The 12,967-nt window shown below is 45.8% G+C and overlaps 1 protein-coding gene and 2 pseudogenes across 2 annotated transcripts; 1 reads left to right on the top strand and 2 right to left on the bottom strand.

Annotated features, from left to right (window-relative positions):
* The first annotated feature begins 39 nt into the window (after positions 1–39).
* On the top strand, positions 40–5,736 carry LOC146648973 (uncharacterized). 2 transcript variants are annotated; one of them, XM_085387611.1, is made up of 9 exons: positions 40–238; positions 1,586–1,654; positions 1,752–1,862; positions 2,424–2,577; positions 2,653–2,708; positions 2,866–2,934; positions 4,206–4,323; positions 4,596–4,703; positions 5,151–5,736. In XM_085387611.1, the coding sequence occupies exons 1-9, from the start codon at positions 140–142 to the stop codon at positions 5,507–5,509; spliced, it is 1,143 nt and encodes a 380-aa protein (XP_085243737.1). In that variant the 5' UTR covers positions 40–139; the 3' UTR covers positions 5,510–5,736. The 2 variants fall into 2 exon arrangements, with proteins under 2 accessions (XP_085243737.1, XP_085243738.1); XM_085387612.1 differs by having other exon boundaries at positions 116–149.
* A 1,003-nt stretch (positions 5,737–6,739) lies between these two features.
* On the bottom strand, positions 6,740–7,899 carry LOC146648972 (EOLA-like protein; annotated as a pseudogene).
* Positions 7,900–9,499: 1,600 nt separating this feature from the next.
* LOC146648971 (uncharacterized) lies at positions 9,500–12,889 on the bottom strand (annotated as a pseudogene).
* Positions 12,890–12,967: the final 78 nt, after the last annotated feature.

Genomic DNA, 12,967 nt, shown 5'->3' with positions numbered 1-12,967 from the left:
GGCCTGATGCGCCATATTATTTTGACCCCGAAAATGGCGCATCAGGCCAAAATCCTTTCCACGCAGCCAATCAGAATCATCTATGTCATGTGATCATGAGTACAGCAGCAGATTGTTCTAGTGAGAGTTTCGAAGCACCATGGATGAAGGTAAATGCACCTTTCAATTGTTTGCCAACCGCCAATACGACTGTCAGAAAGAAAGAAAGAAGAAAGAGTTTGAAGGTACCAGCTCTCAGGTATGAAGCTAACTTTCAAAAGTTACATGAGTACAAACAGGTACCTTGTCGGGTTTTTTTTTAACCCTGTCCTGTCTGGCTGTTTTTGTGGCACAAATATAACGGTGTAGAGAAAGAGTTGAGCGCGCACGGGCAGAAATGTTGAGAGCGCCAGCAACACGTTGTTAGCGAGCGCAAATGCAAAAACCGAGCGAGAGGGGCTGCTGTTGTGTGTGTTAGTGATGGGTCGTTCGCGAACGAAATGGCTCTTAGAGCCGTCTCTTTGACGTGAACGACGGGAGCCGGCTCCTTATCGCGAGCCGTCACGTGGTTTTTTTTCTCTCTCTCTCTCGCTCTCTCTCTCGCACGTTTTTCCGCTTCACTCTGCACGTGGGCAGAGGGGGGGAGGGGCGGTAGTTACTCTCAGTAGCACAGGAACAGCCAGAGGGAGAGAGAGAGAAAGAGAGCCAGGGATAGAAAGGTATAGTAATCATCCACAACTATTTTCGGTTGCAGATGATAAAGGATTCAGAAAGTTTATTCATGCGGGCCCATATGACAGAGAATATACATGTTCTTTTTGTTTTCATATTATAATTTATATTTAATTGTGTTGTGGTTTGCAGTGTTTTGTGTTGTTTTCACTTTAAATTTGTAAAAGGAAAAAGATGAAAATTTAAATAGTTAAAAGTTGAAATGTGAATAGTTGATTTTTGTATTATATGATTTATTTATTACATTTTATGTGGATTTTGCAGCAAAATTATCCACACCCACCGCCGCGCTATGAATTGTGGGATATATGGGACCACGAAGCGTGCACCGGACCACGCTTGATATTTGGGGAAATCGACGGCGCATTTGAAGTACGCTTCGAGTTGGGACAGTCGTCACGTGGCGGTGACGTAATCGCACTCAGAATGCGTACTTCAAGCGTGCGGTCTCTGAATTGGGACACAGCCCCAGTCTCCATTTCAACTTGTGTTGAAAGTGCGGACTTCAAATGATATTCTCTTAATTGTGTTAATAGGCCACGTAAAACCAGAGTTATGATTCGAAACAGTACAAACGGTGTTTTCTGAGGACAGCGCTACCAAACACTCTCCGTTGGCGACCAAAATTTTAAAAACAAAATAAAAAAAAAAAAAAAAGGATGCATGTCTGCCATTACCTGCCAAAACCGGAAGTAACATAATATTTTGTGGGAAACGTAGTTTTTCCCCTCAGGGCCTTGATGAACCTATACTGGTGGTTTTAAGTTATGTCTGACATATGTCTGTGCAGTTTCTGGGATGCTTAGACCTCAAAATGCACTGTTGGAAATTATTTTATTTTCTATGTTTTGTTCTGTTACTTTTCTAAAAACAGATGGTGATCTTTTCTAAAAGCGATAGGACAGGTGTGGAGGAGAGTGAAGCAAGAGAATGGGTTCCTAAGGTGGGCAAGAAAAATCCAGCTAAGTTTCTGTAAATATGTTGTTTTCACACATCCATGGAAAATGAGCAAAATATATATTTTTCTGCTCTAATAACAGTCTGTGAGCTCATCTGAAGATGATGGGACAGATGACTGGAAACCCACACAGGATGAATCTGAAGGCTATTCAGAAGAGGAGGAAGAACAAGAACGTAAAAGGATTCCTAAGGTAGCCATGAAAAACAAAACTGGGTGTCCTATGCCACAAAGAGATGTGAAATTCATCCTCAGTTTCACTGCTTCCACAATCTATACATTCAACAAAATATGTCTTTGTATTCTTCTACGTCACATGGTCAGCTCATATGTATGGAACACCAGGACTGCCATAATGAATTAATTAAATACACCATTAGATAATTAATTAAATGTGGCAATAATTAATTAAAGAGAAGATTTAGAAGAAGATTAGAAATGAGTGATGATGGGAAACCTCCACCAGATAAATTTAAAGACAACTGAGAAAAGATGAGTTTAAGGAAGAGGTGAGTTAGCTCCAGTCCATTTTTAGTGAGGTCATGAGGAGGAGTAGTAGTGGGTTTCGTACACAAGATGAATTCAAAGACAGTATATATATTCAAAGAAATATAAAGGTCAAATCAAAAGTAGTCAGAATTACTAACAGTACTGCAGATAATTTATTTTCATTGGCATTTGTAAATATTAAGTAAGAGTAAGACAAAAAATAAAACTTTTTTAGTAGTTGTATGCGTCTTCTTTTTGTGTACAGGGGGCGTTCGTGAGCAGTGAGTTGCCGCAGAGGACAGAGGAACGGCAACAGGTTGCTGTCGCCTCAAAGTCTCAAAGGCATCACTATGTCAGAAATGGACACAAGTGTCCCATATGTGGACGTGTATATGCTGACTTCATCTACAGTTCACAGGGTGAGTAACGTGATCCCGCTGTGACACGCCTCCCTGCAGCAGCCATGTTGGTGACTCTGTCTCACATTATTTCAGATCAGAGTTTCCAGACCTCCGGAGTTTACAGCGCCACTGAGACCTCCACCAATCAGGTAAGAGCTGACCTCTGCCTCTGTCTCCTGTTAGTGTGATGCAGGTCAGCATAATGTTGCACATGAAAATTGGTTTGAAATTTGCACGTGTGAAGAGGTCATGTGATCAGTGACCCCATGAAGCTGTAATCAGTCTGTTTCTATTTTATTTTGAAAGGATGAGCAGGAAGGAGGCGTGGCTGACTCTCCCACGAGATCAGACGTGAACTTCAGCTACAGCCAGCAGGTACGTCCCGCAGCGTAGCTTGAAGGTGACATCATCGCGTGTGTGACAGCGGTGCCAGGGTAGCTCAGTGGTTGGCGCTGCTGCCTCACAGTCTGAGCGTCTCGTTTCAGACCCGGGGAAGTTCAACTTCCTGCTTCAGACTTCAGGAGAATATTGTTGCGACCGCGCCACAGACTGCAGCTGCCATCTCTGCTCCGCCTCGTCTCGGTGGGCGGCGATAAGCTGGACAGAGAACAGCTCTAAACATTGTTCGTCCAATCAAAAACCTGTACAGCAGGCCTAAAGCGCCTGTCCAACGTCATCCTCCAGAGGTCGCAACCTCTGAAGGTAATGGTGCTTGGACTTTGAGCACTTCCTGTTCCTGTGACGCGCCGAGCTCTCTTCTTCTCTTGGTTTTGGTCTAACGGCAGTCGGGACAAAGTCTGAGTGTGTATTTCCTGTTTCTGTTCAAAAACATAAACGCATTCATTCCTTTCTTCATACGGGAACAGGGATATCTGCATCTGACTGAAAGGAGTATTCCTTTTTCTCTTATGTCCATCACACTTTTTCTAGGATAGACTACTTGACTAGTATTGCATGTGCCTGTGAATACCGTGCCATAGTTATATCAGACCACGCCCCTTTAATTCTGACTGGCTATGCCTGACTTACCTAGAACAGACAGGAGTTGGCGTTTTAACCCCACACTACTATCTGATCAGTGTGTTGAGCAGTATGTGTAGACTGCAGAGTCCTCCAGTATTACTTCAATTTGGGCATCCAGGTAAGAGACACCTGAACAGTAAACAGCAGTCTTTGAAGCGGCGCTGACAGGTGAAGGTGAGACGCCTGAATGAACTCACGGAGCATCACAGAATGTTGATTCTGTTCTGGACGTTTTCAGTGGGAGAAACCTTTCGTTATCATCCAGGTGATCCTTCAGTCTCAGCTGACTGCAGGTTTCCGACCTATAAACGGGACATAATGACTGAAACTAGCTCAGCTCCTCCACTGGCAGATCTGTTTTAGCAGCAGAAGTCTGAGTGCACCTGAGTCACTTGCAGGTGTGGTAAACATCTTCCAAGGGCACTCTGATCACCTGGGTCCTGTGGAGGTCATGTGACTGGTGTTCCTCTCCTTTAACCTGTGGCTGCCGTTTCAAAGAGACACACGTTTCCTTCAGGTTCTTTGAATGTTTATAGATGATTCTGCAGGTGTTTCAGGTTCAGGTGATGACATGATGCTGTGAATTTGTCATGTGACCGTCATGTGACCATCTGTCTCCTCAGTGGTACCATCAGAGCTGCTGGAAGCAACAGCAGCAGCTGTATCCCGCCTCCTCACCTGAGACTGCCTACCCCTACCAGCCCTACACGCCCTACCTGGGCCAGGAGCCCCCTCTGCACGGTAAGAGTGATCGGTTCCAGCAGGTGGTGCTGCACTTCCTCCACCTGTATACAAAAGATGCAAGTTTCATCTTTTAGCTGAGCCTTCACTTCCGTAGCGAAGCCTTTCACAATAAAACAGTGCGATCAGGTAGGAGGCAACTGTGGGGAACACATGACTAACAGGAAGATGTGTGCAGTGATGTCATTACAGCATGGATGGTCCCTCAGGTGTTTTAATTTAAGCTCCACCCCCTTTACTGTGACTTGATCTGTCCCATCTTCCGTCCCCAGCTGCCTCCCAGCCGTTCTCTGAGACTGGGCGGATCTCCCATCAGCCCGCCAGCTCCTACCCAGAATCCTCCAGGTCTGCAGATGGACAGACAGAGGGACGCAACGGCGGTCAGTACTTTACCTTTACCTTTGGAGTGCACACGCTGCCAAAACAGGAAGTGTTTGTCAATAAAACAGTGTAGAAGTGCCGGAGGTCAGCAGGTCTGTTGGTGAAGCTTTACAGCTGCATAATGGTGAGAGTGGCGCAATGAGGACGGAAGGGTGGGGCAAACCCTACACCATCCAGCTGTCACATTCCTGTACCCAATGACTACTGTATTGTTATTAAGGTGAAATTTGACCGGATGAACATAGCAAACAGGCGTGGCAACAGACAGGAAGTGCGGTGCAGTAATTCTGGAGTCAGATGAAGGCAGAAGCACAATGGGCCAATTGCAGGCGCTGTTAGTCATTGGTCAGGTCACATGATTAGTGTGCCTCCACATTAAAACCCAAATTTTCTGCATTATAAACGAATTTACTTTGAAAATAAAGGCATGTGGTTTGTCTCCTCAGGTGTCTCCATGGAAAGCTCCTCCTCCATCAGTCCTACTCCTCCAGGCTCCGCCCCCTCCTCTGCTCTCCTCTACCCAGATCAGTCGCCCCTCCCTCCTCTCCCACTGCTCCACCTGCCATATGAAGCTCCACCCCCAAGCACCTACCTGACTACAGCCCCTGCACCTCCTCTTCCACATCCCGCCCACCACCCTCACCACTCTTCCTACCACCCATACAGGCCAATATCGACTGGAGGCCACGTTCTCATGTTGTTGGATACATTGCTGCCCCGCCCCCTCACCACACAGACACACTCTACATCCCACCCACTATGTAACGTGCATATTAGCTCAAGGCTAAAACCCCTTTTGTTTTGAATTAGTGGTAACATTATTATGAACACTTTTCCTGCAGCAAGACTTTCAAAATTAAAGTTAGGATTTAAAGGTAAATATTGGCTGGATGTTAATGGATGTTGCTGTTGGTTAAAATTCATGTTGTGACAGCCAATATGAGGTGGTGGGTGTGACCAGTCCCTATTTGTGGAGGGATCTTTGTGTTGATGTTTTGTTTTTTGGGTTTTGGGTGAATAAAGTTTGTTTCACCAGCAGATGGCGTTTTTGCTTCATCACATGACTATTGTCCAGCTAACAGTCCCAAACATCAACTTCCTGTTTTTTATGCTTTGAGCAAACAGGAAGTAAAATAATAAAGCCAGAAAGGTGCGATTCTCCACAGGACGTGAGAGATGGGGATCAGAGGGGAGTTACAGGTGATAGGTCGTCATCTCTGGCGAGGGGGCAGCGCCTCAGTGTGTCAGTTTGAGCTCTCAGGTAGAAAACTCTCACCTGTGCAGGTTAGGGGTGAGTGTGATTCATAGCAGCAGAAAATTTGAGAGCTTTGGAGGCTGACTCTGATTTTCTTAGTTTCCATGGAAACTAAAATCAATAAAGGCATTTTTTTCCATTACAGCTGCTGTGACACTGAAGTTCAGTAAGTAATCTGATTACACTGAGACAAAGGTTGATGGATGTTTGAACGACTACTTTGTCCAGACCTGTGATGAGCAGCGAAGCCTGAGACGACTCCCCCCACCCCCACTGAGTCGCCTGTTGTCATTTTTAAACCTTTATTGACACAGGAAGTGGCGTCACAGCCAAGAATAGAAACGCGGTGATGGAGGGACGTCCCTCAGCCCAGGAACTCTTTATCTGGATTTGCTTATGGTGACATCATCATTCGGGATGAGCTCACGTGGATGTAGCTGCTCCATCCACCGCCGCTTGTTTCATAGAGAAAAGCGCCACAGGTTGTATGAAAATCTGCAGATGGCGTGTTGACTCAGCCTGATACATGTTTAAATTATACTGTATGTGTATTGATCACTGTGGGTTTTTATAGATCTGATTGGTTAACGGGTGCTGGTTTCATACCTGCTGATAAGTTACCATGGTAACTTTTGATAGGAAGCACCTTCAGAAAAGCCTGAGTTACGTGCAGTTACCTGGATTAGAGGTCGGTTTGTGTGCTTATCCATTTGTTTTGTTGATGGAACCATGAATTCTGCAGTTTACCATCCTCTGGTTTAGTCAAAGTCCTGACGGCTTCATGCTCTAAAACCCTCCAGTGTGACTGAATTACAACAATTCTGCACAGACTGTTTTCTAAAACAGCGAGAGAACAATGAGCAGAACAGCAAGCATAGCAAAATATTACCTTTTAATTTCAGTGTAACATACAGCCGCCTGATAACAGCACCACAGGTAGGTTATTTACACAAACACTGGACGTTTGGAAGGTGCCCTTATTAACCCACCGGCAACAGTTGCCGTTTTAACCCCCACACATCAACAAAATTAAACATACAGTCAGTAGGACAAGTCTAAGGAGTGAAATGAATTCACTTATTTTGCTGCGAAAAATCTGGGATTAGACGGGTTCCATCATTTCAAAGAAACAAAGAACTGGACAGGTTGGACTTTTATCGAGCTGCTGTGAAGCCTCTGGTGCTCCGGGATGACGGCCCCAGGAGCTCAGATCATTGGTCTGACCCCCACCCCACCCTCAGAGATGGAAGACCTCGCTCGACCCCAAAAATCAGGTGTGCTGATGACATCACAGTGACCTGATCTGAGGTCAGCGCCACCGCTCTGATCACAGATCAATGATCAGCTGTAAAAACCAAAGTACTATGACAGAGAAGTAGCTCCAGCATCGGCCTCAGTGCCCGGGTAGGTTACGTATGTGTTGTCACGGGAACAGTTTTGCTGGGATCTCTATGGTCCAGAGGTCGCGACCTCCCAGAGCTCTCAGTGGGGCCTTCAGCCAGCGAGGGTTGGACAGGTTAGTCAGGTGCTTCTCCTGCAGACCAATCAGCACGGCCGACTGCTCCAGGCACTGTAGGTCCTTCCCCTGGAGGGAGGCGGGGCAAAGCCAGGTCTGGCCCACATCCACCAATCCTAAAAGAGACCACAGGGTTCGTTCAGGGATGTGTAAATGTGGCAGAGTAAATAGTGATTCTAACCTGCCACCACGCCGCGGCCGAACCGCTCCCCGGACTCCAGAAGTGCCTCAATCTGTCCATCCCCAGCAGGCCGCTTAGCACCGCCCACCACTCCAACCCCTCCCAGTCACGCTGAGCCACGTGGACCGCCAGCGTCTGGTTCTCCAGTGGAGCGAGCAGCGGCCTCCAGCGGCTCTCCACCGTCTTTACCCCGTCCAGAACCAGGCCGGCATACGGCTGCCGGTGTTCCAGATCTACTGGCGTTTAGATCAACTGGCGTTGGTCGAACAGATGTGTGGCAGTCTTGCGTTTCAGTAGCTCCTACCGACAAACCAGCAAAAAAAAGCCAAATGTGTCATCTGTGACACTTGTGAGGTTGTCTCAAACACACTCCGTCAGTCTTGATGCTGTTGAACAACAAAATGTTTAAAAATGTGGCGAGTTTACCTGGTGATATCCTCGTGCGCCACGCGATCGCGAAAACAGCAAACAATTAACACCATGCCGTTGTTGTTCACGGGACAGCAAGAGTAAACGATCGGGAGACTCTTGTCGTCGTTATCGTTCCCCTCGCACGGTTTATTTCTCCGAATTCAGCGTTTTTGCTTCACAACTACAGCGTGCAGTTTACTTTGTGCACTAACATGGAGTCGAGTCAACCAGCGCCACCTCTGGCCAAGTGCCACAGCCTACAGCCAGATCAACCTGTGACACACATCTGCACCACGTTTGAATTCGTGTCATGCACATTTGTACCTTTCAATTGTGTCTGTTTGTGCGTCATGCAAATAAACCTTTGGAAAGAATGAAATGATATCATATATTCCTTATTGGCCTACATTTGTACAAAATTCCAAATTATATACACAAAGTCATAGAAATCACCACTCCAATTGGTCATCATGATTTTAATATTCTCTTTTTCCATAACAATGAAATACACCTTGGACAAATATGACACATCAATATTTCATTAGTGTTGTCACATCACATCCTGTAAGCATCGTCTGTCTGTGTCTTTTCCCTGAAAATGAATATTTCCAGCCAATATAGGCAATTCATCAACATGGCTGGAGTTATATACAGTCTGTATAAGTGTGGTTAATCTAATGAAGATTTGTAAGGAGACGGCAGTTACTGTGAATTCACAGCAGTTACACAGTGATTAGTAATAAACAGCCAGTGAGAGTGAGTGGATATGACTGTTCCCACCACTAACACATGACCATAGGCCACTACTAGATTAACTTGTGACACATCTGCACCTGCTGCTATGATCACATTGAGTAGAGGCTGAGTGGCTGCACTTACCCCTGGTACATCCAAATCTACCCACAAACATGTTGAAAGATGCAATGCCAGCAATGTGGATTGTCAACACTGAAAACAATCAGTAAGCAAAGACAACAGGGATCATTTGTTTCTGTTTATTTAGCACCCACAACATTTGTAGTCGCCTTCTGCACAGGGGAAGTCCACACACACCGTGTGGTACCACTTTCCACAGAAGGTGCAATCTGCAAGATTGAATGAGATTGTCAGGGTCATTGTCTGACTGTTTATTACTAATCACTGTGTAACTGCTGTACATTCACAGTAACTGCCATCTCCTTATAAATGTTTATTAGATTGACCACACTTATGCAGACTGTATATCACAACCAACTCTAACATGTTTGTTTGCAGAGGGCAGACACAGACAGACTACGCTAACGACATGTGATGTTACAACACTGGTGAAATATTAGTGTGTTCACGACATTTTTCGTATGGGCAAAAGTATTGATATCAGGATGGTGATTCTTATGTGTATGTCATTTGGCATTTTGTACAAATGTAGGCTGATAATAAATACATGATATCATTTCATTCATTTCAAAGGTTTATTTGCATGACGCACAAACAGACACAATTGAAAGGTACAAATGTGCATGACACGAATTCAAACGTGGTGCAGATGTGTGTCACAGGTTGATCTGGCTGTAGGCTGTGGCACTTGGCCAGAGGTGGCGCTGGTTGACTCGACTCCATGTTAGTGCACAAAGTAAACTGCACGCTGTAGTTGTGAAGCAAAAACGCTGAATTCGGAGAAATAAACCGTGCGAGGGGAACGATAACGACGACAAGAGTCTCCCGATCGTTTACTCTTGCTGTCCTGTGAACAACAACGGCGTGGTGTTACTTGTTTGCTGTTTTCGCGATCGCGTCACGCATGAGGATATCACCAGGTAAACTCGCCACATTTTTAAACATTTTGTTGTTCAACAGCATCAAGACTGACGGAGTGTGTTTGAGACAACCTCACAAGTGTCACAGATGACACATTTGGCGTTTTTTTGCTGGTTTGTCGGTAGCAGCTCCTGAAACGCAAGACTGCCACACATCTGTTCGACCAACGCCAGTTGATCTAAACGCCAGTAGATCTGGAACACCGGAACAACAGGCACGGCACCTGCACCGCCATGTCTGCAAAACAAGCGCACCCAAACAGGACGCACTTTTCAGAGGTATGAAACATTTTCAGGGTTTTTTTTAGCCCCTTTTGCATTAGTGCCTGCTCGACTCGCCACAACTCGACTACACTGGGTTTCCACTATAACCAATACCATCTAATATGGGTGCTCGTTGTTATAGCAACGTGTAATCTTAATTAAAATGTGACATGAATGCGGGGGCTGTTTGTCAGATTCCGGGAGCATGGCGTTGTTTCTTGGAGCAAACCGTCCTAGTGTACATTCCTGCGGTCACACAATAATTCCAGCAGAAATTTAAGTAGATAGGGCGGGTTGCCACTTAATTTTGTGTTGTGCACATGCGCAGAAACAACAGGTAGGATGGTTTGTGAGGTCGCATGGATTCCCAGAACACATTTCTCTCATTTTTTTGTGAAGTAGATGTTCTCATGACCTATCGAGTGATGCCACTGACCAGCCAATCAGTGGCATGCTGTCCGATGACGTAATAGTTTAATACCTGCTCGGATCGCTTGGAACCCGTCCGAGCAGGTACTAAAGCAGTACCAGGAACTAGTGATGTGACGTTCTGTGTCGAGGCTTCAAAGCTTGTGTCGAGTAATTGAGGGGGCGTTTCCGCGATGCGCGTATCGAGGCTTGCTTCATTTACGGGAGGAGCTGAAAAGACAGTGTCACTATAATTATCGTGCGAGTTACAGGTTTTTCACAATTTGCCTCAAAGTGACACAAGGTCTAAAAACTCCCCATTCAAAGTCTCAGAGCTAAAATACTGAAACTGAAGGCATTTTCTGTAACTTTATTGCAGTTTATTGTTTGATAACAGCATTTTGGTTATTTTGTAAGTGATTTAAGTGTTACTCACATCCTGTCACTGCTGAGATTTCTTCTGCTATGATGGGTCATTGGAGTTTAACTGCCTAACAGTTACATTTATTTCTGTACCTCAATAAATCATGCTCAGTTTTTCCACATGATCTCTCCTTATTGAACTGCTTTTGTAGATAAGCTTCAAGCCAGAAAGCAACAACACCTAAACCAAAAATATTATCATCAGAAGTGAGAAAGTGTCTGGACTATCTCCAGCTGCGTTGCATGTATTAAAGATAACTTCAGACACTGTCTGGTTGTCATGTCTGAAACAGGCTGTACAGTCACACAGATAAAAGACAGCAGTCATGTTTCTAATATTACAAATCAACCAGAAAGATTATGAAGATAAAAGCTGTGAGACCCCACTAGAGAACGGATGGCTTGTTATCATTACATGAAGTGATTTAGAAATAAGCTGCCAAGTGGCTGCTGTGGCTGCTGCTGCTGCTGTTGCCTTTCTAAGATGCCCTCCACAATCTTCTCTATTGAGACTTGTGTCAGTGGTGTAGACAGGGCAGGAGGAGGCGGGTTAAAGACGGCAGGGCTCTATGGTGACTACAGGGACACTAGTTGTTTCACTGCCTTCAGTTAAAGACTGCCACAGCAGCTGCTGGGCAGCCACAGGTTTTGGAACAGAGGGTGGGGGCTGAAGGGCAGCTGGTTCATCTTTTCTCAGAGTTTTGTGTTTGTCCCAGTTCAGAGGGACTGGACGGCAGCCTGGCTCTCTGTATTCAAGCCCAAATTGCTCTCCAGTGTCTCTGTCAGAGAGGTGAAGTGCAGTGTACTTCTCCTGACCAGTCACTCTTCTGGAGGCTGCATTAAACTCCACCACTAGAGCTGGATCAAAAACACAAGGTAGCATGACACCTGGCTGCTTAAGCTCCACCAGTCGTTGGTAGTTCCATCGTGCCACCCCTGTGATGCCCTGGGCCTGGAATAGTTCAGTGGAAACGTGAGTCCCGGTGATCCACTGGGCCTGGTGGAAATGATAACCCTCCTGCTGTGAAGTGCCTCGGACAGGAATCCAGATGGGGACCTTGGCACCTTCACCAGGGACATGGTTAAGCTGAAGAGTCCCACCGTACCTAAACATTACACCCTCTGAGAGTTCAGGGTCACTTAGGCAGCCACGCAGAATGTGCACTGCGTCACGTCTTCAGCATGGATGGCTTGAAGAGTGGGACGTTGTTGGGGTCTGTGGCCAGGTGAAAATGGTTCAGGACCTTTTCCACTCTGTTCAGCAGCTCAGTGGGTTGTGGTATTTGGATCCTGCAGTGCTCCCTTATGTGTTGCTTTGTGGGATTAGCAGGATGGATGCCACAGAACTTATAAGCATCCTGGAGCCTCTTCAGGTCTGCCTGATCAACCACTGAGAATGCCGCAGAGAGAAGCTGGCAGAAAGTGCTGAACAGAGGAAGATGCTCAGAGGTACACTCCCACAAAAATCGCCTCAGGCAGTGGAACAGGTCCAGTTTTACAATAATGTTCTTGTTGTAGTGGGTTTGAGAGGCACAGCTGTTTGCCACTGGTCCAGATGTGGCCGCAGCAACAACAGCAGGAGTGGTTTTTCAGGCATCCCACGATAGATTTTCGACAGGGATGCAGTCTGGGATCTTAAATGGAGCACAGCAATCCCTAAATGTAAGAAATACAAATACATGTAAGTATATGGAATATTATGTGTGTGCATCAAATTGATCTGAAAAAGAAAAACTCAGTTTTTCCAGACAGATTAGCAGTTTGAATGACAACGATGATTACGGTTTTTACCTGTCCACCCAGTGGTAGCCGGCCTTTTCCACTCCTGCATCACTGTACCTCTTGGCCATTCCCTGGTACATGGGCTCCAAGGACCTTTCTGTGTCAGACTGAACCATGACCCACGAAACAATCAGCCAGTTTTCATTCATTATGGAATAACTGGACATGACCCCAGATGCCAGCATGACTTTTCGTGCCACCTTCCTGATGTGGTCAGACCTGGAAAT

Source organism: Rhamphochromis longiceps, linkage group LG17 (assembly GCF_057381845.1).
Source record: "Rhamphochromis longiceps isolate RC_006_pf linkage group LG17, R_longiceps_female_GT1.1, whole genome shotgun sequence".
Taxonomy (NCBI): Eukaryota; Metazoa; Chordata; class Actinopteri; order Cichliformes; family Cichlidae; genus Rhamphochromis; species Rhamphochromis longiceps.
This window is presented reverse-complemented; position numbering and strand designations above follow the sequence as displayed.

Excerpts from the sequence above, each read along its gene's own strand:
- LOC146648973 (XM_085387611.1), top strand. The coding sequence starts at position 140 with ATGGATGAAGGTAAATGCACCTTTCAATTGTTTGCCAACCGCCAATAC. Across the intron at positions 1,655-1,751 it reads CAAGAGAATGGGTTCCTAAG|TCTGTGAGCTCATCTGAAGA; the intron begins GTGGGCAAGAAA and ends CTCTAATAACAG. Across the intron at positions 1,863-2,423 it reads AACGTAAAAGGATTCCTAAG|GGGGCGTTCGTGAGCAGTGA; the intron begins GTAGCCATGAAA and ends TTTTGTGTACAG.